The following is a 23,086-nucleotide window of genomic DNA, read 5'->3' as shown; positions in this document are numbered from 1 at the left end:
GTGATGATGGTGGTGACAGTGATGGTGGCAGTGGTGATGGGGTGATGGTGGTGACAGTGATGGTAGCAGTGGTGATGGGGTGATTATGGTGGTGACAGTGATGGTGGCAGTGGTGATGGGGTGATGATGGTGGTGACAGTGATGATGGCGGTGGTGATAGAGGTGATGGCAGTGTTAAGGGGGTGGTAATGGTAGCAGTGATGGTGATGGGGGTGACTGTGATGATGAGGGTGATGGGGTGATGGTGGTGACTGTGATGGTGGCGGTGGTGATAGAGGTGATGGCGGTGTTAAGGGGGTGATGGTAGCAGTAATGGTGATGGTGGTGACAGTGATGAGGGTATGGGGTGATGGTGGTGCTGGTGCTGGCGATGGTGATGAAAAAGTAACAGTGATAAAGGGGTACACCTTACAGTATTCCAGTGGCATCTCCTAGGTCTAAGGTGTTGTGGCTGGAACATTGACATAACTCCTGACCTGAGCTTGGCCAGGACACAGATCTGGTGCAAAGAGAGAGATGGGTGAGGAATGTCTGTCCTCAGGCCGCTGAACAGTTCAGCCGGGGATTCCCAGCAGCGGCCTCTATTCTTCCGGGAGCCCACACGCTTCCCTGAAAGGTGTTCAAAGTCGGAACATCAGTGTAATTTAGGGTGTTTTTTGTTTTCTGTTGTGTTTTGTTTTTTTGAGACAGGGTCTCACTGTTGCCCAGGCAGTGGCATGATCTTGGCTCACTGCAACCTCCACCTCCCAGGTTCAAGTGATTCTCATGCCTCAGGTACGCGCCACCATGCCTGGCTAATTATTGTATTTTTTGGTAGAGATGGGGTTTCACCATGTTGGCCAGGCTAGTCTCGAACTCCTGACCTCAAGTGATCCACCCTCCTTAGCCTCCCAAAGTGCTGGGATCATAGGTGTGGGTGGTGCCCAGCCAGTTTTTGTTTTTTAAGAGAATGGGTCTCACTCTATCACTCTGGAGTGACAATGATCCTAGCTCGCTGCAGCCCTGCACTTCCGGGCTCAAGCAATTCTCCCACTTCAGCCTCCTGTGTAGCTGGAACTATAGGTGCTCACCACTACACCCAGCTAATTTTTACATTTTTCTGTAGAGATGGGGTCTCGCTATGTTGCCCAGGCTAGTCTTGAACTCCTGGGCTCAAGCAGTCGTCCTGCCTTGGCCTCCTGGAGTGCTGGGTCTACAGGCATGAGCCACTGCACCTGGCCTGGGGTGTTTTTGTTGTGTGCTTGCTAGCATAGCCAAAGGCAGCTCTGTGCAGGGTAAAGCAATGGGGCTCTGAGTCTGGAGGGGTGTGTGTGTTATGTGTGAGTTGTGTGTGTTGTGAGAGTTGTGTGTGAGGTATGTGTGAGAGGTATGTTTGTGGTGAGTTGTGTGTGTTGCGTTGCATGTGAATGCCACTTCCTCATCCTCGTTTGTCTCGGTCACTTGTGGACTGGCTGTCTGCACACACAGGTGCTGTCCCTTGAGCTGCACTGCCCTGCAGGCCAGCACTCCCTCGCACATGGTCCCCACAGACCCCACGTGACATGCACGAGCCTGCCTGATGCTTACACCAGCTCCATGGGGGAAAGGATCGTTTATCCCATTTTGCAGATCAGGAAGCTGACTCGCCCAGGCCCCGGCAGATCAGGGAGGAGAAGTTTTAAAACCTGAGGCTGCCTTGGGCTATGGTTCCAACCAACCTGGTGAACTGCAGAAATCCCAGCCACCCAGTGCACCCAGGCAGCCCTGGGTTCCTTCATAAGCTGGCATCTGTCCTGTCTGAAATCTGAGCCTCCAGGAGACCTCCTGCCCCAAAAGCACAAGGGGCACAAGAGATGCCAATTCTGCCAGGCCTGGCTCACCTGCCAGGGTTATGCTGGCACCAGAACCTGGCTGTGTAGATTTAACAGTCACTGGACACCCGGCTCGAGGGTGAAGTCCCCGGGCGCTGCCTGGCAGAGGGGCACGGCTGAATCTCAGGCTGGGGAGCCTCGTACCTGAGTGGGAGGGGTTCCACGTGCAGACCCTGCTGGACCTCTCCGGAGAGGCCCTTGACCAGCCTCCCATCCTCTCCCCAGGGCAGAGCGGCTTGGGTAAATCCACCTTAATCAACACCCTCTTCAAATCCAAAATCAGTCGGAAGTCGGTGCAGCCCACCTCGGAGGAGCGAATCCCTAAAACCATCGAGATCAAATCCATCACACATGGTCAGTGGCTGGGGGCGGGCTGGGTGCGGGATGCCCCTGCCTTCCTGGAACACAGGTTGGGGGGTCAAGTCCATCACGCATGGTCAATGGTTGGGGGGCAGGCTGGGGGTGCGGGACCCCTCTGCCTTCCTGGAGCACAGGGGTAGGGGGTCAATTCCATCACACACGGTCAGTCACCAGGGGCAGGCTGGGGTGCAGGGTGGTGTGGGATGTCCCTACCTTCCTGGAGCATGGGACGGGGAGTCAATTCCATCATGGACAGTCAGTGGCCAGGAATGGGCGGAGGCTGCAGGATGTCCCTGCCTTCCTGGAGCACAGCGCAGGGGGTCAAGTCTATCACCCAGAGTCAGTGGCGGGGGGCAGGCTGGGGGTACAGGATCCCCCTGCCTTCCTGAAACACGAGTGTTGTATGAAGGTGCCCGAGTCAGGCAGTCCCAGGTCCCCAAGGCAGGGACTTGCTGTGCACCATCCCCAGCATGTTGGTTCTGGGGCTCTGGCTGTGAGGGGTCAGTGTCCCCCACCCCTGTGGGTCCCATCACACTGAGCACCCTGCAGGCAAATGAATTTTCTACCAAAGTCACAGGCAACTGGCACCCAGCGAGCTGTCACCAGCCCGTGCCCGAGTTGGCTGAGGAAGGCCATTAATTTCCTGATGTCTCCGGGGTTGCCATCGCCACCCACCCGGGGTCAGTCAGGCATGGGGTGTCTGTGAGGGTTCTCCGTCTCCCCTCTGACTCTGCGTGCATGGCTCTGTGCAGATATTGAGGAGAAGGGTGTCCGGATGAAGCTGACGGTGATTGACACACCAGGGTTTGGGGACCACATCAACAACGAGAACTGGTGAGGCCCCTCCGGGGAAAGAGCACTAGCGGGAGCTTCAGGGCTCCCTGGAACCCACCCAGAGTCAGCCCTGGGGGCTCCCTGGCCCAGAGGCGTGCAGGGCCCACCTCCTGGGGCCTGATGTGCTGCTAAAGTCACACATCTCAGGGGCTCAAAAATTCTGGACCAAAGCAGAATTACCTGGGGAGTCTTGCTGTCTCCAGCTCACCTCCTGAGGCCAGCCCAGGGAGGCTGGTTTGGGAGCCCGAGGATAAGGCTGTGGTGTCTCTGCTCAGCAAGCTGGACCTCCCAGGGCATGCACTGGAAAGTGCGGTGTTGGGCTGTGCGTGCTGGGAATGCGTGACCTGCCTGGGGAGGGCGTCCCATGTGCTCGCTGACTCATCGCCCGTCCCCATGCAGCTGGCAGCCCATCATGAAGTTCATCAACGACCAGTATGAGAAGTACCTGCAGGAGGAGGTCAACATCAACCGCAAGAAGCGCATCCCGGACACGCGCGTCCACTGCTGCCTCTACTTCATCCCCGCCACCGGCCACTCGTACGTCCCTGCGCCGTCGGCGTCCTCGTGCTGGGCGCCCTGGGTTCCCTCTGTCCCCTGGGACTGCCGGACGGTGCTGTCTGTCCTGCTGCTGGGCAGAGGGGCAAGCTGGGGTGTGCTGGGTCTGCACCTCCAAAGCCTCCGACCCCTACGCCGTGTCCTGCCCAGTCCCCGCCGCAGCTGCGTGTGGGGAGCTGAGGGTCAGGCTGGGCTGTTCTGGAGCCTGGTGGTCTGTCCTGCCTTCTCAGGCTGGGCTCTGGCAGGTAGAGTGGGAGCCGCCAGCCAGCACCGTTCGCCCTGACCTGACTTTCACGTCCCGGCCCTGCCTCACGGGACCCCTCAGAGGGTTTTGCGTGTTCTTTCACGGGAAGCACAGAGATCAGTGTTGGCCCCTTCCAGGGCTGGACGGGGGCTGCTATTGGTGCAGGTGGCCATGGTGAGAGCCCTTTCCTCCTGCTGGCTCTGTCTGCACCTGATATCACCCCAGAGGTCTGCAATGCCGGGAGGCTGCGTGCGCCCTGGCAGGTGGACTCTTGGTGGCCTCACAGACCCTCTGTCCTTGGCTCTCTGTGTACCCTCTGCCAGACACCTGTGGCCCACCCTGAGTCAGGGCTGGGGGGAGGTGGACCAGGGCCAGCAGGAGCAGCTGGTGGAGGCAGCCGTGGGTGGCTTGCTGGCGTGGGCAGGTGGAGAGGGTCCTTCACACCTGCTGGCGCTGTAGCCTGAGTCTGGCTGGCCCAGACGCGTATCCCTGGGCGGAGGATGCCAGGGCTTGGGGGAAACCCATACTCTGTGGGCACTAGGTGCAGGAAGGAGCCTGGCTGGTGGGCAGCAAGCCTCAGCCAGAGTCTCTGTGGGGAAACCCAAGCCCGAATTTTCGAGCCCACCCTCTGGCATCATCCCTTGTCGGCCAGCAGGAGTCCATTCAGGGGCAGGGACCAGCTTGCCACCCACAGGCCTCTCCAGAACTGAACGTCTGCCCTCCAGGGTGGCACGGCTCATCTGGGGTCCTGTGGCAGCTTTTCCAGCTGCTCCAAGGTTCACCTCAGCTGAGGCCGATGGCAGGAGGCAGAAGCCCCTCCTGACGCCAGCTGGGCAAGCCAAAGGTGGGCGGGCGGGCAGTCTCAGACACTCTTGCCACTCCCCAGCTTTGACCCTTTGGCTGGGACCCCAGCTGGGCACCTTGCCTCGTCCCGCCTGAGGCACCCAGTCCCACGGGGCAGGGGCGGCCCTTGGCCATCTCTGCTTCATCTTCTGTCTGGAGCCAGATTCTCCCCAGCCATGTCTGAGACTGACGTTTTCTCACTGTGGGAAAAGCTCTGCTCCAGAACTGGAGAAGATGGTGCCCGGTTCAAGGGCCCTGCCAGCCCCTGCCACCTACACCTTTCTCCACATCAGACCGCAGGTTTCCTGGGGCCAAGCAGGCAAAGGGAGCCGCCCGCTGGTGCAGGGGTACCGCCCGCTGGTGCAGGGGAGCCGCCCGCTGGTGCAGGGGTACCGCCCGCTGGTGCAGGGGAGCCGCCCGCTGGTGCAAGCTTCTGTTTCTCTTGCCTCTCCCCTTCCAGCCAAAGCCTCACAGCAGGACAGCCACTAAGCCAATGGCGGCCCTTCTGTGTGGACACATGTGGGTGTCGTTAGGACCCCGGAACTCATGGATGAGGGTGCTCGGAGCTGGCCCTGGCCCACCTGCCCTGCACAGTGGTGTCACCTGTGTCTGGGACACGCCCTTGTCCTTCATCTGCCCACACTCACAGGGTGGCCAGCTTGGCCCAGGGCCTCATCCTTGCCAGCAGGGACCCCCATGAGCCCCGAGCCAGCACCTGGGCGCCTCGACGCCACTGGGAGGTGGGCGCCCCCTCTCTTCCCCACACTGGGTCACACGCACATCCTTCTGCTTCAGCCTCAGGCCCCTGGACATCGAGTTTATGAAACGCCTGAGCAAGGTGGTCAACATCGTCCCGGTCATCGCCAAGGCCGACACACTCACCCTGGAGGAGCGGGTCCACTTCAAACAGCGGGTAGGGCTCCATCTCCACCCATCCCAGCCCTTCGGGGCAGCCTGGACAAGCTGCAGGCCTGGCAGCAGCCGCCCAGTCTAGGGAAGTCACGTGGTCGGTGGGGACAGCACCACTGGCCACTCTTCCCAGCTCGTGGTTGGCCTGGTGGGCCCTGGCCTGGGTGGCCTCTCTAACTCCCCCATGTCTCAAAAGCAGCTTCATGGGAGGGCCCGTTCTCCAGCAGTCTCTGAGGGGGGTTTTGGAGAAGGCCTGGGTCAGGCGGATGGTGTATCTCTCTTCCGGGGAGTGAGGCTGTGAGAGGTGGCCCGCCTTGCTTTTTTGCCTTTTTGGTTTTTGTTCGTTTGTTGTTGCTGTTGTTTTTGAGAAAGGGTCTTGCTCGGTTGTCCAGGTTGTAGTGCAGTGGCACAATCATGGCTCAGGCAGCCTCCACCTCCCAGGCTCAGTCCGCTGGGTAGCTGGGATTACAGGTGCACGCCACCACGCCTGGCTAATTTTTGTATTTGTAGTAGAGACGAGGTTTTGCCCTGTTGCCCAGGCTGGGCTCTAACCCTTGGGCTCAAGAGGTCCTCCTGCCTCAGCCTCCCAAAGTGCTGGGATTACAGGCATGAATCACCTCACCCCGCCTTGCCGGGTTTTTATGAGATGGAAAAGAGGTTGAGCTGGATGCGGTGGCTCATGCCTGTAATCCCAGCACTTTGGGAGGCCGAGGTGGGCAGATCATTTGAGGTCAGGAGTTCAAGACCAACCTGGCCAACATGGTGAAACCCCGTCTCTACTAAAAATACAAAAATATTAGCTGGGCATGGTGGCACACCCCTGTAATCCTAGCTACTTGGGAGGCTGAGGTGGGAGAATCACTTGAACCCAGGAGGCAGAGGCTGCAGTGAGCTGAGATTGCACCACTGCACTCCAGTCTGGGCGACAGAGTGAGACTCCGTCTAAAAAAAAAAAAAGAAGTTGCAAGAGGGATGGTCTCTGCTGCTTTCTTTTCCGTCAGGGTCCCAGGCTCCTGCTGTGGGGTGGGGAGGGGCGTCCAAGCAAGAGGGTGTGCCCTGGACCTCTTCCTCCTGACAGCGCAGCACAGTGGAGCCACCTGGGGAACCTTTAAAAATGAAAGCAAAGTGCCTGGGTTCCAGCACGGCATCTGCTCAGTGGGTGTGGGTGGGGCCTCTAATCTTCTCCAGCCTGGGGCCAGACACCAGGGACTTTCCCAGCATGCACTGGGGAGGACAGTGCACACAAAGTGGTGTGTTTGTCGGAAGCCACATGTGGGCTTTGGTCTGTGCCTGGGCGGGCAGGCGGCTGTTCACCGGGATGTTTCCACTGCACATACCTGTGTCGAGCTGCTGGCGGAAGCTGAGAGGCTACTGCAGGCAGGGGCTGGCTGGGCTGTAGGAGGGGCCCCTGCTGGAATTGGGGGCTGGGATGAGGGTTTTTTAGGAAGGGTTTCAGGAGGGGAGGTCTCAGCAACCTGAGCACTCTCTTGGTGAAAAGAGGGGCAGGAAGTACTCAGGACAATGACCCAAAGCCCTAGGGGAGCTGCACTGTCGCTCAGGGCAGCAGGTGCACCTGCAGCTGCCCCTCCTCTCACAAGGAGGCACATGAATTGGAGGTGACTGGGGTCACAGCCCCCCAGAGTCTGCCCTTGACCCCGAGCCTGGGGCAGCTCATCGTGTGGAGGTCATGCGGTGGCAAACACCGGTGGGTGGGCGGAGCTTGCCACAGGGATGTGCCCATCTCTCTCCCTCCTTCTCCCAGATCACTGCAGACCTGCTGTCCAACGGCATCGACGTGTACCCCCAGAAGGAATTTGATGAGGATTCGGAGGACCGACTGGTGAACGAGAAGTTCCGGGTGAGTAGATCCACCAGGAGGCTGTTCCTGGGAGACTCCCAATTCTGCTGAAAGGGGTGGTGGGTGGGGTTTGGGGGGACCTTCAGCCATGAGATATATCCTCAAGCCAGAGGACATGAGCCCAGGTGTCCCTACCCACTGCTCTCAGGCTGAGGGTCTCGTGTTTGGGGGACCCTAGTCTCAGGGCAGCTCCTCCCAGGGGCCCAGGGGAGTGAATGGCCTTCCCGCACGTATGTAACCAGCACCGTCCACCTGTTCCCTAGGAGATGATTCCGTTCGCTGTGGTGGGCAGTGACCACGAGTACCAGGTCAACGGCAAGAGGATCCTTGGGAGGAAGACCAAGTGGGGCACCATCGAAGGTACTCGCCGCGGTCTCTTCCGCGGTCTCTTCTGCTGGCCTGGAGCCCGTGGGCCGTGCCTGGGCCACTACATTGCCCCACCCAGTGAGGGGGGTCTCCTTGTCCCCACCCAACCCTTAGGACAGGGAGCGGGCGAGTGGCTTGTGCAGGTGCCTCCACTCCAGATCTGCCCCGGGGCAGGGAAAGACTCTGGGAGACGGGAGCTAGGATGGGGGCCCCCCAAGTTCTAGGTCCTGGTGCAGGCTCTTTTACAGGCACCTGTGTGGCCCCAGACAAATCACCAACCTTTCTGGGTCTAGAAAACGTGTGGGCTGTGGCTCTGTGAGCCAGATGGACCCTCGGACCTTCACCCTGCTGAAGTTTCCAGAATGTGCTGTTGTAACCAATTAGCATACAAACTGGAGGGATTAAAACAACACAAACGTATTCTCACGGTTCTAGAGGCCAGGAGGCCTGAGGACCAACCTCTTCCGTGCCTTCCTCCTGCTGGTGGCTCTACGAAGTCGGCGTTGTCTTGTAAAGGCATCACACGCTCTAATCTCTGCCCCATTGTCACAGGGCCTTTTTCCCTGTGTCTCTGTCCCCTCCCTCCCTTCGTCCTCTTTTTTTTTTTGAGATGGGGTCTTGCTGTGTTACCCAGGCCTGGAGTGCAGTGGTGTGATCTTGGCTCACTGCAAACTCCACCTCCCGGTTCAAGTGATTCTCCTACCTCAGCCTCCCAAGTAGCTGGGATTACTGGCATGCGCCACCACATCTGACTAATTTTTGCCTTTTTAGTAGAGACGGGGTTTCGCCATGTTGGTCAGACTGGTCTCAAACTCCTGACCTCAGGTCATGCACCCACCTTGGCCACCCAAAGTGCTGGGATTACAAGTGTCAGCGACCACGCCTGGCCTCTTTCCTCCTTGTTCTAAGGATGCCTGTCTTTGGGCTTAGGGCCTCCCCTAAGTGGATGATCCCATCTGGAGATCCTTAATTAATCTTTAAAGAAAGCCCTTTTCCAAGTAAGGTCACAGTCATGGGTACCAAAGCCTGGACCTTGACCATGTCTTTGAATGACGGGAGCCCCTGGGAGGCCACAGTTCAACCCACTCCTGGTAGTGGCACTCCAGGAGGGATGAGCCTGAACGTTTCCTTCCTTTTCCTTTCTCTGTGCCTTCCTTTCTCATTAGAATGGAAGAGGGGAAGGTGCAGAGGGAAACGGAGCAGGAAAAGCCACTTTGTTCTGGGAAAGCACGTGGCTGAAAGGCCCAGTAGAGCAGGAAGCAGAAGTCTCTTAGTGTTCCAGGGCCTCAGTTTTCATCATCCACAACGTGGGTGCAGTGTGCCAAGATTGTAGTGAGTTGACAGACTGTCCCAAAGGCCATTAGAGCTTTTCAGGAAGCTGTTGCTCCAAGAAAATGGTCATAATGACAGTTACCAGGAGGTGTCGAATGCTCCCGCGCCGCTCACTTGACATGGGTCATCTCATTTATGCCTGGAGCTCCCCGCACCAACCCTCCGTGCAGAGGAGAGGTTCAAGAGGAGCAGTGAGCAGAAAACTTTCCAAGGGACCTAGAACGGGAGGCAGCCCTAGAATGCACAGCTCCAGCCCTGCTCCCGACTCCCTGGAGATGGGAGTTCGTGCCTGGAGGCGGGTGTGGAGAGGCACAGGAGCCATTCCCCGTCTGCCCTCCTCCCCTGCCGCCACCCCTGCCAGGCCCACCCTGAGGGAGCTGCCCAGCTGGGTGCAGCTTGGGTGTTTACCAGTATCCACCTGTGGTGTCAGGCTGGCTTGTGTCCCCTTGGCCCCTCCACCTGCATTTCCTCTCTTCCCGTCTGCCCAAAGAATTCTTGCTGTTTAGGAACCTTTTTATGAAAGGCAGGGTTAGGAGAGCCTGGAGTAGATGGGCCTGGGAGGCGCCGATGGCTTTGCTATGGGCGTGCGTCTGCTGCACCCTGGTGGCCAACATTGAGTATTGCAGGCGGCCGGTGCCTGAAACTGTCTGGAAATGCACGAGGCTGGGGTCCCTGCAGCTCTCTGACCTGTGCCTTGTGGAGCGCCACTGGCTCCAGTTGAGGAACAGTCTGGAACCTGTCAGGACAGTTGTGAGGTGGTGGGGCCCACATTTCAGCAGCCTTATATGAGGACCCTGGAAATGTGCCTTTAACACGGACGGGTTTTTATATCGGGGCCACCTGAGTTCACAGCTGACCTGACGCTTGGCTAGTAAGGGCCCTGGCTCGTTCTTGTCTCCCACTTGGTGAAGGGCATCTTTCCCTTCCTTAGAAACCACCCCAAGTATTGTCAGTAGAAGCGTGGGGTGTAATTAATCACGCCATGAACTCATTGAATCTTATGTCCCTGAGAAGTAGGTGATGTTATTATCCCCATTTTATGGATGAGGAAACTGAGGGAATGAGAGTAACTTGCCCAAGCCAGGGAGCAGCGACCACACACTCCAACTCAGCTCGAGAGCTCCGTTCTTCCTGCCGGCTCTCGCTGCCCTCAGAGTTAGATGAGAGTTCTGCCTGTCCATCTGCAGGAGGTCCTCATGTGGACACGGCCCTGCGCAGGCCGTGGTGGGGGGGAAGGGCCCAGGCAAAGGCAACTGGCGTAGAACCAAGAGCACTTGAGGGCGGAGGGGGCAATGTGGAGGCCCCGGCCCTGCCTGCTGGCCTGCCAAGTAGAAACCATAGTGTGTATATATACATATACATACATGTGTACATATACACATACACACATATGTACATATACATGTACACACACACATATATACATATACATATATATACACAACATGTGTGTGTATATGTGTGTGTGTATATATATATATATATATATATATTTTTTAATTTGAGATGGAGTCTCACTCTGCTGCCCAGGCTGGAGTGCAGTGGCACCATCTCAGCTCACTGCAACCTCCGCACCCTCCCCCTATTCAAGCGATTCTCCTGCCTCAGCCTCCCGAGTAGCTGGGATTACAGGTGCCTGCCACCATGCCCAGCTAAATTTTTTGTACTTTCAGTAGAGACAGGATTTCCCCATCTTAGCCAGGCTGGTCTTGAACGCCTGACCTCATGATTAACCCGGCCTCCCAAAGTGCTGGGATTATAGGTGTGCGCCACCATGCCCAGCCTAAAACCAGATATTTTTAACTTGGGGAAAATCCACGTGGCTCCCTGATGGGGCAGCCTGGAGCCTGGTGTGTGAGTTCTGAATCCCCCTCCAGCCTTACGGCTGTGGAACTCAGACAAAACACAGTTCTTGTGTTCTCTGTGCCCCATTGTCTCTCTCTCTCTCTCTCTGTTTCTTGTGCATGTATGAAGTGCATGTGTCCCTGCCTGTGCTCAGAGCACTCACACACAGGACACACGTGTTCACACACAGAGGCTACCTACTGTGGATAACCATTCACAAGCTCAAGAATCAGCAGTGCTAAACAAGGTGGACAGGGCCGGGTGGGGTAACACCCCATGGGCTACGGGTTTTCTTTAAAAACCCCAGCTCTGATTCCTGCCTCATCCCATTTCCAGCAGCCCAGCCCCCTGCCTGTCTCCAGGTCTCTGCTGGGATGTCCTGCTCTCCCTGGCCACCCAGTGGTGCCCTGGCTTCTGCGCTGTGGCTTTCTCCCATGTGTGTGTTTGGCCTGGTCACTGTGCCATCTCCCGTTAGCCCGGAGCTTTCTGGAGAGCAGGAGCTGATACTGGTCACCCCAGTATCCCACGGACTGAGAGCGTCCCAGGTGTCCCATGCTCAGCTGCAGAGCAGGCAGCTCCCCTGCCCTCCTGCCCACGGGGCTGTCCTCAGTCTCTGCTCTCAGCATCTGCGTTCCTGGGCAGGAGCAGAGAGGCGGGGTCCGGGCAGAGCTTCTCCACTGGGACATTAAAGCCCCTCCTATCTCTTCTCCTAGTTGAAAACACCACACACTGTGAGTTTGCCTACCTGCGGGACCTTCTCATCAGGTAAGAGACAAGGTGCTCGGGTGGGGCTGACGGCTTTGCCCCTGAGAGGGCCCTATAGCAGGTGGGGGCAGTGGGTGTGGGGCTGAGGACCTGCTCGGAGTGGGCGCACCCTGCCACCTGCCTGCCCTGCCCTTGGGAAGACCTTGGAAGCCCATCTTCTAAAAAGAAAACCCACTGGGAAATGAAGCCAGTAATGAAGATCCTTTTTAACCCCTACGAAGCCACCTGGATGGGAGGACTGAGCTTGGATCCACTGTGACCTGGCCTGTTAGAGCTGCCCAGTGGGCACCAAGAGCCCAGTGCAGGCCCTGCCGGCAGCATGGGACGTCCCCAGTTCTGATCCCAGTGGCCTCTGACCCCTACCCCTTGACCTGGCTGAGGCTTCTCCTTGGTTCCCTTGAGTCCGGGCAAGGGGAGGAAGCCCCGTTAGAGAGGGTACCAGGTGGGTGGTCCCTGGAGTGTGGGCCCTGGCCTAGGCAGGTGATTGGAGAGGGTGGGGGCCTCCTACTGGGGTGTCAGGGGTTCCTAGGTTCTTCCTCAGCAAGCAGGTGCCATGGATGATGGGACTGCTGTTAAGAGGAGGGCCCCCAGGTTGGCAGGGGAAGGGGCGGGGGATCCCGGGAGCCATTGTGTAGAGACTGGGCTTTCCAACCTCCCTCCAAATTATTCCTCCTGAGCTGCAAAGGAATGAAAGTCTGAGCTCAGGACTTTTTTTTCCTGGGGACAAGGGCGATCCAGCCCTTCATCCCAGGCCATAGCCCTGGAGGCTGGCAGTCAGCCACTGCCTCCTCCCTGCCAGCACCCTGGACACTGGGCTGGAGCAAGGACACTCTAGGCCTGCCCCTCTGAGTCTGTGCACCCAGCACCCAGCTCTCTGTCCCTGGGCAGGTCCTGGACCAGCCATAGGGTGGACCCAGAGGGAGTCACATGCATTGGAGTGTGTATTCTGAGTGCGTCTGGGCTTACCAGGGCACTGACCCTTTCCCCAACCTTGTCCCATATCTGGTCCAACATGTGGGCCTGGGGGACCCCACGGGGAGCCAAGCAGTCGGGATGCAGAGTCGGGAACAGCAGGCAGGCCTGAGCCCAGGCAGGCTGAGCAGGACCCCTGCTCAGCTGCCCTGGCCCTGCTGTCCCCACCTCACTGACCCGCCCGCCCCCCCAGGACGCACATGCAGAACATCAAGGACATCACCAGCAGCATCCACTTCGAAGCCTACCGCGTGAAGCGCCTCAATGAGGGCAGCAGCACCATGGCCAATGGCGTGGAGGAGAAGGAGCCAGAAGCCCCGGAGATGTAGACGCCACCCTGCCCGCCCCCGGGACCCTGCCCCCAAGCCTTCTCCGTCCCTCCCAGGCCCTCCCACCGCCCCATTTTATTTTATATGATTTTCTCCATTTGTCATCGTTCCCCATCCCTTCGACACGCTGCCAGGAAACAAGGGAAGGGGCCTCCCTCCGAGTCAGTCAGTGATGAGCCCATGGCCTCCCCGAGGTCTGGGGGAGGTCCACCCTCCGTCCCCAGGCCTGGCTCCCCGAGTAGCTTCCCTGTGCTGATCATCCGTCCGGGTGCATTTCTCAGTGCCGGGGGCCTTGGGTGGGGGCCAGGCCTCAAATATGCAGAGGGACCCGGTGGGCTACATCCCCATCAGCCCTGGCCCCTGGAATGAGTCAGGGCCCAGGGGAGAATGGAGCCAATCAGGGGCACCTGGACCCCCTGCCTGCCATGTGGCATGGCCGTCACTCACTCCCCACCCCTGCCCTACTCCTAAGGGTAGAAAATTCCAGGGTTCCACGCCACTGACAGCTCAGCCACTCGAGGCCCCTGGCAGCTGCCCGCCCCAAACCCGCCCTGGAGCAGAAAGTGCCTTTATCTCAGCCGTCCGCAGGCTGCTCGGCCAGGTGTGGGGACAGGCTGGAATGAGGGAGGCGTCTTCATTTCCCCGCTCCCCCCACACCACCCCTCCCATAGGGCTGCAGGTGCTGCTGATGTGCTGGGATCTGACTGAGGATAAAAAGGAAGGAAAGACGACCCCCACCCCCTTGCCACCCATTTTTGAAAAGGTCCAAGCGAGTGAGTCTGGTGGAGAGCCTGAGGGAGGGAGCCATGGAAGGTGCCAGAAGGAAGGTTGGCGGGGGCACGTGTGGGCTGTGGCTTGGGGTGGTCATAGTGGCCTGAGCTGCCCAGTGCCTGCCCCACCCAAGTGACCAGGGAAGTGTGTGTGTGTCCATGTGTGTGTCCGTCCGTCCGTACAGTGTCTGGTTTGGCCCAAGACTGGGCTGTGGTTACATTAGTGCCCAGCCAGCCACCCCCGCCACTCACCCCTCCTGGCCCAGGCCTTGCTGACTCTGTGACCTGGGTGGGTTGGAGGCCTGGTGAGCCTGACTCCTTGTCCTACCTGGGCCTGGGGCCCTCCCACTAGAGCCCACGGTAATGACCCCCTAGGAAGGAGAGGCAGGGTCAGGGCTGCATAGTCCACAGTGAGCTGAAGAGCAAGGTTTGTGGCAGCATGGCCTGGCCCCTCACCTTCCATCCCCAGGAGGGGACCCATGGGGGCTGCCTTTGTGGTGCACAGCAGACCAAAGTCCCCTCCTGCTTCCTGTTCCCTGTCTCACTCCTGGGGAGAAGGAGGGGCCTGATGGGACTCCACATGGGTGCGCCTATCACTGGGTGCATCTGCAGGTCCCAGGCTGGCTGCTCGCTGCCAGAAGAAGGGCAATGGGAAGGAGTGTGAGTGTGCCTGGAAGTCGGGGCATTGGGTGTCTGACTCCCTCCCCATCCAAGAGAGGAAGGACTCCCCACCAGCCTCATTGGCGGGACAGTTTACTTGCCAACTTGCCATGTTTTTGCCAAAACCAAGATTTTGAAGGAAATGAGTGGCACCAGGCCATGTGGCCCTCCCAGCCTCAGTGTCACTTGGTGGCAGGGTGGGGTGGGGGGTGGGCGGTAGCATCCCAGCCTTGAGATGCTTCACTGTCCTTCTCTGTAACCAGACCTTGAAAATTGTTCGTTTCATCAGGCTCTGATCCTCAACGGCCTTTTGCTACGTGCCTCCCAAGAAATTTGTCTCTTTTTGTATAAACTACAAAATGTTGAAAATGTATTTCCTGAAATAAATGTTTCAAATGCAGAAACCCAGAAGGCTCCGGAGTAAGAATGTTTCTTCTACCCCCGGAGTGCAGTTCTCTGGGCATTGGGATCAGCTGCAGGTGAAGGGGAGGCTTGGGCAAGAAAAGGTCAGGACAGGTTCGATCCTGAATTCAGACTCCTAAGATTTAAAACAAATGAACTCCCTGAGAACTGATAATTCCAGAGCACTGGAGGAGTGAGGACAGCACCAGGGCAATTGCTGAGGGATTGTTTAATCTACCTGGGGTAAGGGTTCCCAAGGCTTGAGAAGCACCGATTGACAGAGATGACTGAAAAGCAAATGACAAATCAGGACACTTTCATTAAAGGGGGAGGTCTGAAGGGCGTCCACAGGGGGCGCTGTGAGCTGCTTCTAGTTAGTGTATCCTTGAAAGTAAGTTTTTGTTTTATTTTTTGAGACAAGGTCTTGCTCTGTAACCCAGGCTGGAGTGCAGTGGCACGATCACAGCTCACTGCAGCCTCTACCTCCCAGGCTCAAACGATCCTCCCGAGTAGCTGGGACCACAGGCGTGCACCACCACACCTGGCTAACTTTTTGATTTTTTTGTAAAGATGGGATCTCACTATGTTGCCCAGGCTGATCTCAAACTCCTGGCCTCAGATGATCCTCCTGCCTTGGCCTCCCAAAGTGTTGGGATTATAGGTATGAGCCACTGTGCCTTGCTGAAAATAAGTTTTTCTTTTGGAAATGTATATTAGATTGAACTCTGGACTGGTCGGTATTTGATAGTTATTTTATGCCAACCTAACTCGTTCCAAGAGAACTTGGCTCCAAGTAGATTAGAACTCAGAGCCTTGGCTGAGTGAGCTTTTCTGTGCAGGTGAGCTTAAGAAGTAAGGTTGAGCCTGGGCACAGTGGCTCATGGCTGTAATCCCAGCGCTTTGGGAGGCCGAGATGGGCGGATCACCTGAGGTCGGCAGTTCAAGACCAGCCTGATCAACATGGAGGAAATACAAAATTTCCGTCTCGACTAAAAATACAAAATTAGCTGGGTGTGGTGGTGCATGCCTGTAATCCCAGCTACTCGGGATGCTGAGGCAGGAGAATCGCTTGAACCCCACGGAGAGACCCAAGGAGAGCAGGAAGGCCGGGAGAACAGGCCTGGTTCTCGCACTGGCTCTGAGCTCCTGCACTGGAAGTGGGGAATCTCATGGGGGCTGCGGAGACCTGGTGTCCCTGCTTCCTCCCCTGCTCCAGGCCGAAAGGTTTGAAGCCAGGAAAGAAATTAAAATCAACAAGCAGGATTTGGGCTTTTCTGGACCCAGCCTTGTAGGAGACCCTGCATGCCCTGGGGCTCAGGGGCCCAGGGAGGATGCTGGCGGGTAAGCTCCACCCAGCTCCACCTGGATGCGCCCCGGAGAAAGCCCGATGGGAACCCAGTGCTGTGCTCAGAGCCTATGCGTAGATGTGCACGTCCGCTCTCCCATTTTATTTTACTGTTTTGAGGCAGCGTCTTGCTCTGTTTCCCAGGCTGGAGTGCAGTGGCGCCATCTGGGCTCACTGCAATCTCTGTCTCCCAGGTTCAAGCGATTCTCCTGCCTCAGCCTCCCAAGTAGCTGGGATTACAGGCACCTACCACCACGCCCAGTTAATTGTATTTTTAGTAGAGATGGGGTTTTGCCATGTTGGCCAGGCTGGTCTTGAACTGCTGGCCTCAAGCGATCTGCCCACCTCGGCCTCCCAAAGTGCTGGGATTACAGGCATGAACCACCGTGCCTGATCAACTCTCTCCCATTTTAAAACACTACTTTCTGACTACAAAAATAGCATGTACAATGGGAAATGCCAGAAAGAAATACCCCAGGAAGACGCTCAAAAGCTCACGCTTATAATCCCAGCACTTTGGGAGGCCAAAGCGGGTGGATCGCTTGAGATCAGGAGTTCGAGACCAGCCTGTCCAACGTGGTGAAACCCTGTCTCTACTAAAAATACAAAAATTAGCTGGGTATCGTGCCATACGCCTGTAATCCCCGCTACTCAGGAGGCTGAGGCAGGAGAATCACTTGAACCCGGGAGGAGGAGGTTGCAGTGAGCTGAGATGGCGCCACTGCACTCCAGCCTGGGTGACAGAGCCAGAATCCATCTCAAAAAAAAAAAAAAAGCCCATGTGATGTTCCCCCCAGCCCTGGTCCTGGGGTGGTGGTGTCCTTATCACTGCAGTAACTGGGAGGAACTGGTCCCCATGCATTGCTCTAAATCCTGCTGGATGTGGTTTTGGACGTGCTGGGGGGCTGTCCAGGAGACTGGAAGGGGAGGAAGGCGTATCCCCTGAAGGTTTCGAATGCACTCTGTGTGCATAAGGGTCCCACCCTGCACACTCCCAGAAAGTGGCCAGTGTTTTTCTGCTCCAGCAGGGAGTCCAGGTGAAGTTCTCTGGGTAGGTGGAAAGGTAGGTAGAGCAGGCTTCAAGAGCAGAGCCCAGCAGAGCGCCCCTGCCTCCTCCTGCCACCCGACTCCTCTCTCTCCTCCCCTCCCTTCCTGCCCTTTTGGAAGCAAAGTGGGGAGAGGCTTCCACCGAGGTTGGGCCCAGCTCGTGTCCTGAGTGGTGGGAATCTGTGGAGGCCCCAGGTATGTTTCCTGCCCTGGAGGAGGAATGCTTTACAGATGTTGGAGCTGCCTCAAGGCATGACCAGGAGGGGCCGGAGGGGCCGGAGGGGCTGGAGGAGCAGAACATAGGTGGCGACGTTGGCCTGGTGCCTGCACAGGAGCAGTCATTGGTTAAAATGTCATCTGGAAGGAGCCTAAATCTTTGGGTCCTCCTTGGAGAGTCCCAGGTAAGCTGCGTTCCCTGGGCTGATTCCAGGCTACACCAGGCTGGGCTGGGCTGCAGACCTCTGGGCACTGCCCACCCAACCCTGCACCACCAGGCTCCCTGCTCCTCCTGAACGCCTTGGCCTTCAGTAAAATGCAAAAAGTTAAATGCTCTGGCTCTTCTTTGATAGTAGAAGCAATGCCTGCCCTTTGTAGAATGCTGGGAAAATAGAGAAAAGCAAGAACAAGAAAGCCCGGACCTCCTCCGTCAGCCTGCCTGCACGTGGGAGTTAAAATGAAACGCTTTTGCAAACATTTGTTATTTTTGTTTTTCCTCAGTTAAACTCTGATGGTGCACATCATTTGATAATCTAAATTATTTTTTGAGAACAATTTTAATAGCTCTACAGTACTTTGTCATATCAACGTACGGAATGAAATGACGATTTCTAAATTTTTACTTGTCACCTGGGCTGCAGCTGGAGGCTTGTGTGTGTGTGGGGGGGTGTCCATGCGGCGACTGGCTGAGCCATCCCTGTCCCCCTCCCAGATGAGAGAGGTGCCTGGTGCTCGGCAAACTCACCTTGAAGGAGCAGGAAGCAACTGGGATGGCTCAGAAGCCCATGCTGGTGCTGGAAATAGATGCCGGAAGTAGATGCTCGATGCTGCAAAGAAAAATCAGCACTAAGACAAAGGATCTTTCAGCAACGGACTTTCTACTTCCTGGGCTGCAGGAAGGATACCCTCGTAGCCATCTTGCCACAGAGTACAATGAACAAAGAAAAACAGACAAATGTATCCCTTACGCATTTCGGGTCTTCTTTCCTGCTGTGTCTGATCTCCCTGGGCTGGAGCCAGACCTCACAATTTAAAACTTGATTGGCTAATACCTTAAAACTTTCCTAAACAGGTAAAAGCAATGGAGAGCTGGGACACACCTGTGAGCACGTCCAGCACAGGTATCTTGGTTAAAGTACAAGGACATAGAATGTACTACGTGCCTGTAAGCACGGCGTGTCTAACAGCTGCATGTTATTGGGCTTAAAAAAGTTATTGGCACACTTATTCTTTAACAAGAAATGAAACTTTAAAGAGGAAGTTTTCTGCTTCCCACATGGGGATAGTCTCTTGTAAACCAAGAGAGAATAGGGGCCGAGGACTGGCTCCCTCCTTCCCGCTCATGCCTCTCCCCTCTTTCCCATCGAGTCTCCGGTCTCTGCCTTCAGGCTTGTGATGGGCAAAGCATCTTTTGAGCACCTGCCCGCCAGCCCTCAGGGTCACACACACGAAGGTCTCCTGGAGCTTGGAGGGTCAGGCACAAAGTCACTCCTTGACCCTATATTGAAATGTCCATTTTTTGAGCACTTTTCCCACATAGACTCGACAGGATCTCCCTCTGTTGCTCAGGCTGGAGTGCAGTGAGTGATCATAGCTCACTGCAGCCTCCAATTCCTGGGCTCAGGCAGTCCTCCTGCCTCAGCCCTCTGAGTAGCTGGGACCACAGGTGTAAGCCACTATGCCTGGCTAATTAAAAAATAAATAAATAAATAAAAAGTAGGCCAGGTGCAGTGGCTCATGCCTAAAATCCCAGCGCTTTGGGAGGCCGAAGCAGACAGATCGCCTGAGATCGGAAGTTTGAGACCAGCCTGGCCAAAGTGGTGAAACCCCGTCTCTACTAAAAAAATAAAATAAAATAAAAAAGCAAAATTAGCCAGGCATGGTGGCATACACCTGCAATCCCATGTAATCCCAGCTACTCAGGAGGCTGAGACAGGAGAATCACTTGAACCCGGGAGTTTGAGCTTTTAGCGAGCCAAGATCACACCACTGCACTCCAGCCGGCCAACAAGAGCAAAACTCTGTCTCAAAAAATAAAAATAAACAAATAATTTTTAAAGTAGAGGTCGGGTCTCTCTATGTTGCTCATACTCTTGCCTCAAGTGCTCCTCCCACCTTGGCCTCCCAAAGTGCCAGGACTCCCGGCGTGAGCCACCGCTCCTGACTCAGTTGGCATTTCTTGAATTTGGGTCCATGTGAAAGAGTCCAGGAGGTCATTCCTCACAGATCAGATCGCTTATTAAGGAACCCCCGAGAGGCCAGAGTTGGGGTGGGGAGGGGAGAGAGGGCTGAAGACAGAGGCGAGGGGCTCCTGGGATTGCTGGTGTCCACCTAGGCCTGGAAACACAGCCAGGTGGAGAGAATGTGGGATGGGAGCCCAGGGGTTGGGCTAAAGGCCTGCTTTGCCGGGTGTACTGGGGCTTGGGGTTAACTGTCGGAGCCTCAGTGAGCTCATCTGACACATGGGGACCAGGACCGCCATCTAGTCATCACTTGACACTGGGGAGAGAGGCAAGAAGGAGCCCTGGGCGGGATGAATTCTGACCCAAGCCAAGAGCTACCACGGAGCCAGCGCACGCCTGCACTGGGTTCTCTGTTTGTCATCACGTTAGCTCCCCCGACAGCCCTGAAGGGAGGGCTGCCGCCAGCTCCCTGGTGCCAGCTCCCTCTCCAGGTCCAGCTGAGCAGCTCCAGAGCCCTGGTTTGTGGTTCTCCTGGGCTCTCCTGCTGCACCCTCTGCCCTGTGCTCCCAGGAGGGCACTGCAGCATCATCCGGTTTTAGCAGGGTGAGGTGGCTCCCACAGACACGTGATACAGAAAGTCCTCAGCACCCCCAGCCAGCTCTCCGTGGGTCCTGTTCAGGGCCCTGCCCCATGGTGCCCACGTCCACTTCCGGGCAAGCCTCAGATTCCGCTGGGATTCGGAGAAGTTGTGGCTGAATCAATGCTGAGAGCCCATCAGAGAAAAACATCTTCCTTCCCTTTCAAAGAGGACAGCTACGAATAATCAGAATAAAAAGGGGGTATAAATAATTAAAGCAGCCCAGAGTGGGTGGTTCTTGAACCATCTGCCTTATTTAAAAACTAATTACTCAGAGACTGTTCACTGCGCAGAGCCGTGCACCGGAGTAGTGCACGCTCCCCACGACGCTCGCCGCCTCCTCTTCGGACACCGGGGTGGCGGCCTCGGACAGATCAGCCAGTCCTGGCACGACAGCACTGCCACGGCCTCCTCCAGATCCCTGATTAATAACTTCATCAGAACCCGGGACCAGAAGGAAATGTAAGTCCTCTGAAGGAAACGGCCACACGGAGGAGTCAGCCGCAGTCTCTCCCACAAGATGAGCTGGTGGGTGTGGACCCAGTCTCAGGCAGGTTAGTGGAGCCCTCAATTCAACCCAAGGGATGACCCATTTCAGGGGCTCAGCAGGACCTCTGGTCCTTTACTCTGTATCTAAGGGTCCAAGGCACACTCTCCACATACACCCCTCACTCTGTCCCTGGAAGGAGGGAATTGAATTTCTGCTCTGATTCTCCTGCAAGGAGAATCACCAGGCATGGTAGCTCACACCTGTGGTCCCAGCTACTCAGAAGACGGAGGCAGGAGGATGGCTTGAGCCCAGGAGTTCGAGGCTGCAGTGAGCTGTGATCACACCACTGTACTCAGCCTGGGCAACAGGCTGACCCTGTCGAGTCTACCTGGGGAAAGTGCTCAAAAGATGGACATTTCAATCATATAATAATAAAAGTTATATTTTGCCCTGCAGGTGAGTTGAGGAATCCTGCAGGAAGCCCCTCTCCTCATCCCGCCCCCATCCCTTGCCCTTCCCTCCTCCTGTTCCTTGGAGACTTGCCTGGACCGTCAGCCCCTACACAGCAGCCTGGGAGTGGGGCAGGGTGGGGTCTGGGGACAGAAAGACCCTGTCCTATAACAACAAGCCCTGAGATTTGCTTGGCACAGGTTCTCATCCTTGTGTTGCCTCTGAAGAGGGCACATCAGGGGCTGCTGCTCCACTTCACAGAGGAGGACAGAGAGATCAAGGAGGTTCAAAGTCACGCAGCACAGAGTGGTGGAGGTGACCTGGGCTCCAGCCTTCCTCCTCCTCCGGGAGCTTGATGTTCGGGTCCTGCTTGGGGGCAGCCCTTCCTGTGTCCCCACCTTCTCTGGAAGGTAGCCGGGGCTGAAGCACAGCCACCTGGCAACACGTCGTGCTGGGACACCTGGGGTCTCAGAGTGAGGTGTGTGTGTGCATGAGTGTGTTTACGTGTGCACGTTAGCATTCCGATAGACGCACACTCCTTCACAGCACATAATGTGGGGAAAGGCACAGGGTCCAAACAGCCCACCAGGCTGTGCCTTGTGTTTGCGGGTTTTGTCCTGAGTGGGGAGGTGTTGAGATTCGCTGCACTCTTGGATGAGGGTGGAGGGGTGCTGCCACAGCCACTGCATGGCACTCAGCTGTGAGGTGACCCCTCTGTGGACGCCAGCAGAATCACAAAATCAGCATTGCAAAACTCAGGAATGGGAACCAGGGATATCCATCTACACACATCAAAATGGTTCAAGGGGGAGAAACACACACCCTGGCCCTCTGCAAACTGCCTGCAGTGAAGCCCTCAGTGAGCCAACCCTTCAAGGTGGCGTCAGCAGGGGAGAACGTTTCGGCTCCGGGATCTCTGGGTTTGTCTTATCTTCGCTGTCTTCCTAAAGGCTGATTCCTTTTAGATAATGTGCATCCTCCCCTCCCCATCATATTCTTTTTTATAAGCTCTTAGACTGTGTTCATTTGCAAAGGTCATCAAAGGGCAGTTTTCTCTGGAGCTGGTTTTGAATCCTGGTCCTTCCACTTACCAGCTGGGTGACTTCAGATGGGTGATTTAACCTGGGTCTGTGCCTCAGTTTCCCCATCTATAAAATGGTAATGACAGTACCAATTCACAGGATTGCTGTGATTAAATGAGTTAGTTCATGTGGAGCACTCACAATAGTGTCTAGCCAATAATGAGTGTTCCATACATGTGAGCCATCATTATCACCACTGACGTCACCACCACCATGATTGTCATCACTATAATCACTATCACCATTACGGTCATCACCACCACCACCGTCATCACCATCACCATCATCATCATTACCATTACCATCATCATCACTATTATTACCATCATCACCATCATCACTACCATCATCCCATCGTTACCACCACCATCGCCATCATTATCACCATCACCGTCATCACACTCACTATCACCACCACCACCATCATCACCATCTCCATCATTACCATTACTATCATCATCACATCATCAGTATAATCACTACTATGATCACCATCATCACTACCGTCATCCCATCACTACCATCACCACCACTATCACCATCACCATCATTATCACCACTGTCACCATCATCACCATCACCATCATCACCATCACTATCATCACCATCACCATCATTATCACCATCACCATCATCACCATCACCATCACCATCATCATTATCACCATCACCATCACCATCATCATTATCACCATCATCATCATCACCGTCACCATCACCATCATTATCACCATCACCATCA

At 56.2% G+C, this 23,086-nt stretch overlaps 1 protein-coding gene, 3 long non-coding RNA genes and 1 pseudogene across 14 annotated transcripts in view; 3 read left to right on the top strand and 2 right to left on the bottom strand.

The window, feature by feature from the left end:
• SEPTIN9 (septin 9) overlaps positions 1 to 14,896 on the top strand; it is a 208,151-nt gene extending 193,255 nt beyond the window's left edge. For all 10 annotated transcript variants that reach the window (XM_032241529.1, XM_032241532.1, XM_032241531.1 and 7 more), the window contains 8 exons: positions 2,076 to 2,204; positions 2,963 to 3,044; positions 3,444 to 3,581; positions 5,482 to 5,599; positions 7,358 to 7,453; positions 7,717 to 7,813; positions 11,710 to 11,761; positions 12,927 to 14,896. In XM_032241529.1, the coding sequence (XP_032097420.1) occupies positions 2,076 to 2,204; positions 2,963 to 3,044; positions 3,444 to 3,581; positions 5,482 to 5,599; positions 7,358 to 7,453; positions 7,717 to 7,813; positions 11,710 to 11,761; positions 12,927 to 13,062 (848 nt within the window). In that variant the 3' untranslated portion in view covers positions 13,063 to 14,896. The remainder of the gene's footprint in view (positions 1 to 2,075; positions 2,205 to 2,962; positions 3,045 to 3,443; positions 3,582 to 5,481; positions 5,600 to 7,357; positions 7,454 to 7,716; positions 7,814 to 11,709; positions 11,762 to 12,926) is intronic.
• Positions 13,278 to 14,903, top strand: LOC116525590 (annotated as a pseudogene). Its single transcript, XR_004257737.1, has one exon. The product of XR_004257737.1 is annotated as a cuticle collagen 1-like (transcript).
• Positions 14,904 to 16,645: 1,742 nt separating this feature from the next.
• The window catches only part of LOC116525593, a 19,412-nt gene continuing 12,971 nt past the window's right edge, over positions 16,646 to 23,086 (bottom strand). Inside the window, exon 3 of the long non-coding RNA XR_004257740.1 lies at positions 16,646 to 16,732. This is a non-coding gene — a long non-coding RNA (uncharacterized LOC116525593). The remainder of the gene's footprint in view (positions 16,733 to 23,086) is intronic.
• Positions 17,471 to 18,026, top strand: LOC116525591. Its single transcript, XR_004257738.1, has 2 exons — positions 17,471 to 17,687; positions 17,856 to 18,026. It is a non-coding gene; the product is annotated as an uncharacterized LOC116525591 (long non-coding RNA).
• LOC116525592 overlaps positions 17,841 to 23,086 on the bottom strand; it is a 17,488-nt gene continuing 12,242 nt past the window's right edge. Inside the window, exon 3 of the long non-coding RNA XR_004257739.1 lies at positions 17,841 to 17,927. This is a non-coding gene — a long non-coding RNA (uncharacterized LOC116525592). The remainder of the gene's footprint in view (positions 17,928 to 23,086) is intronic.

Source organism: Sapajus apella, unplaced genomic scaffold, assembly GCF_009761245.1.
Source record: "Sapajus apella isolate SASKATOON/1434 unplaced genomic scaffold, GSC_monkey_1.0 scaffold48, whole genome shotgun sequence".
NCBI classification, from domain to species: Eukaryota; Metazoa; Chordata; class Mammalia; order Primates; family Cebidae; genus Sapajus; species Sapajus apella.
This window is presented reverse-complemented; position numbering and strand designations above follow the sequence as displayed.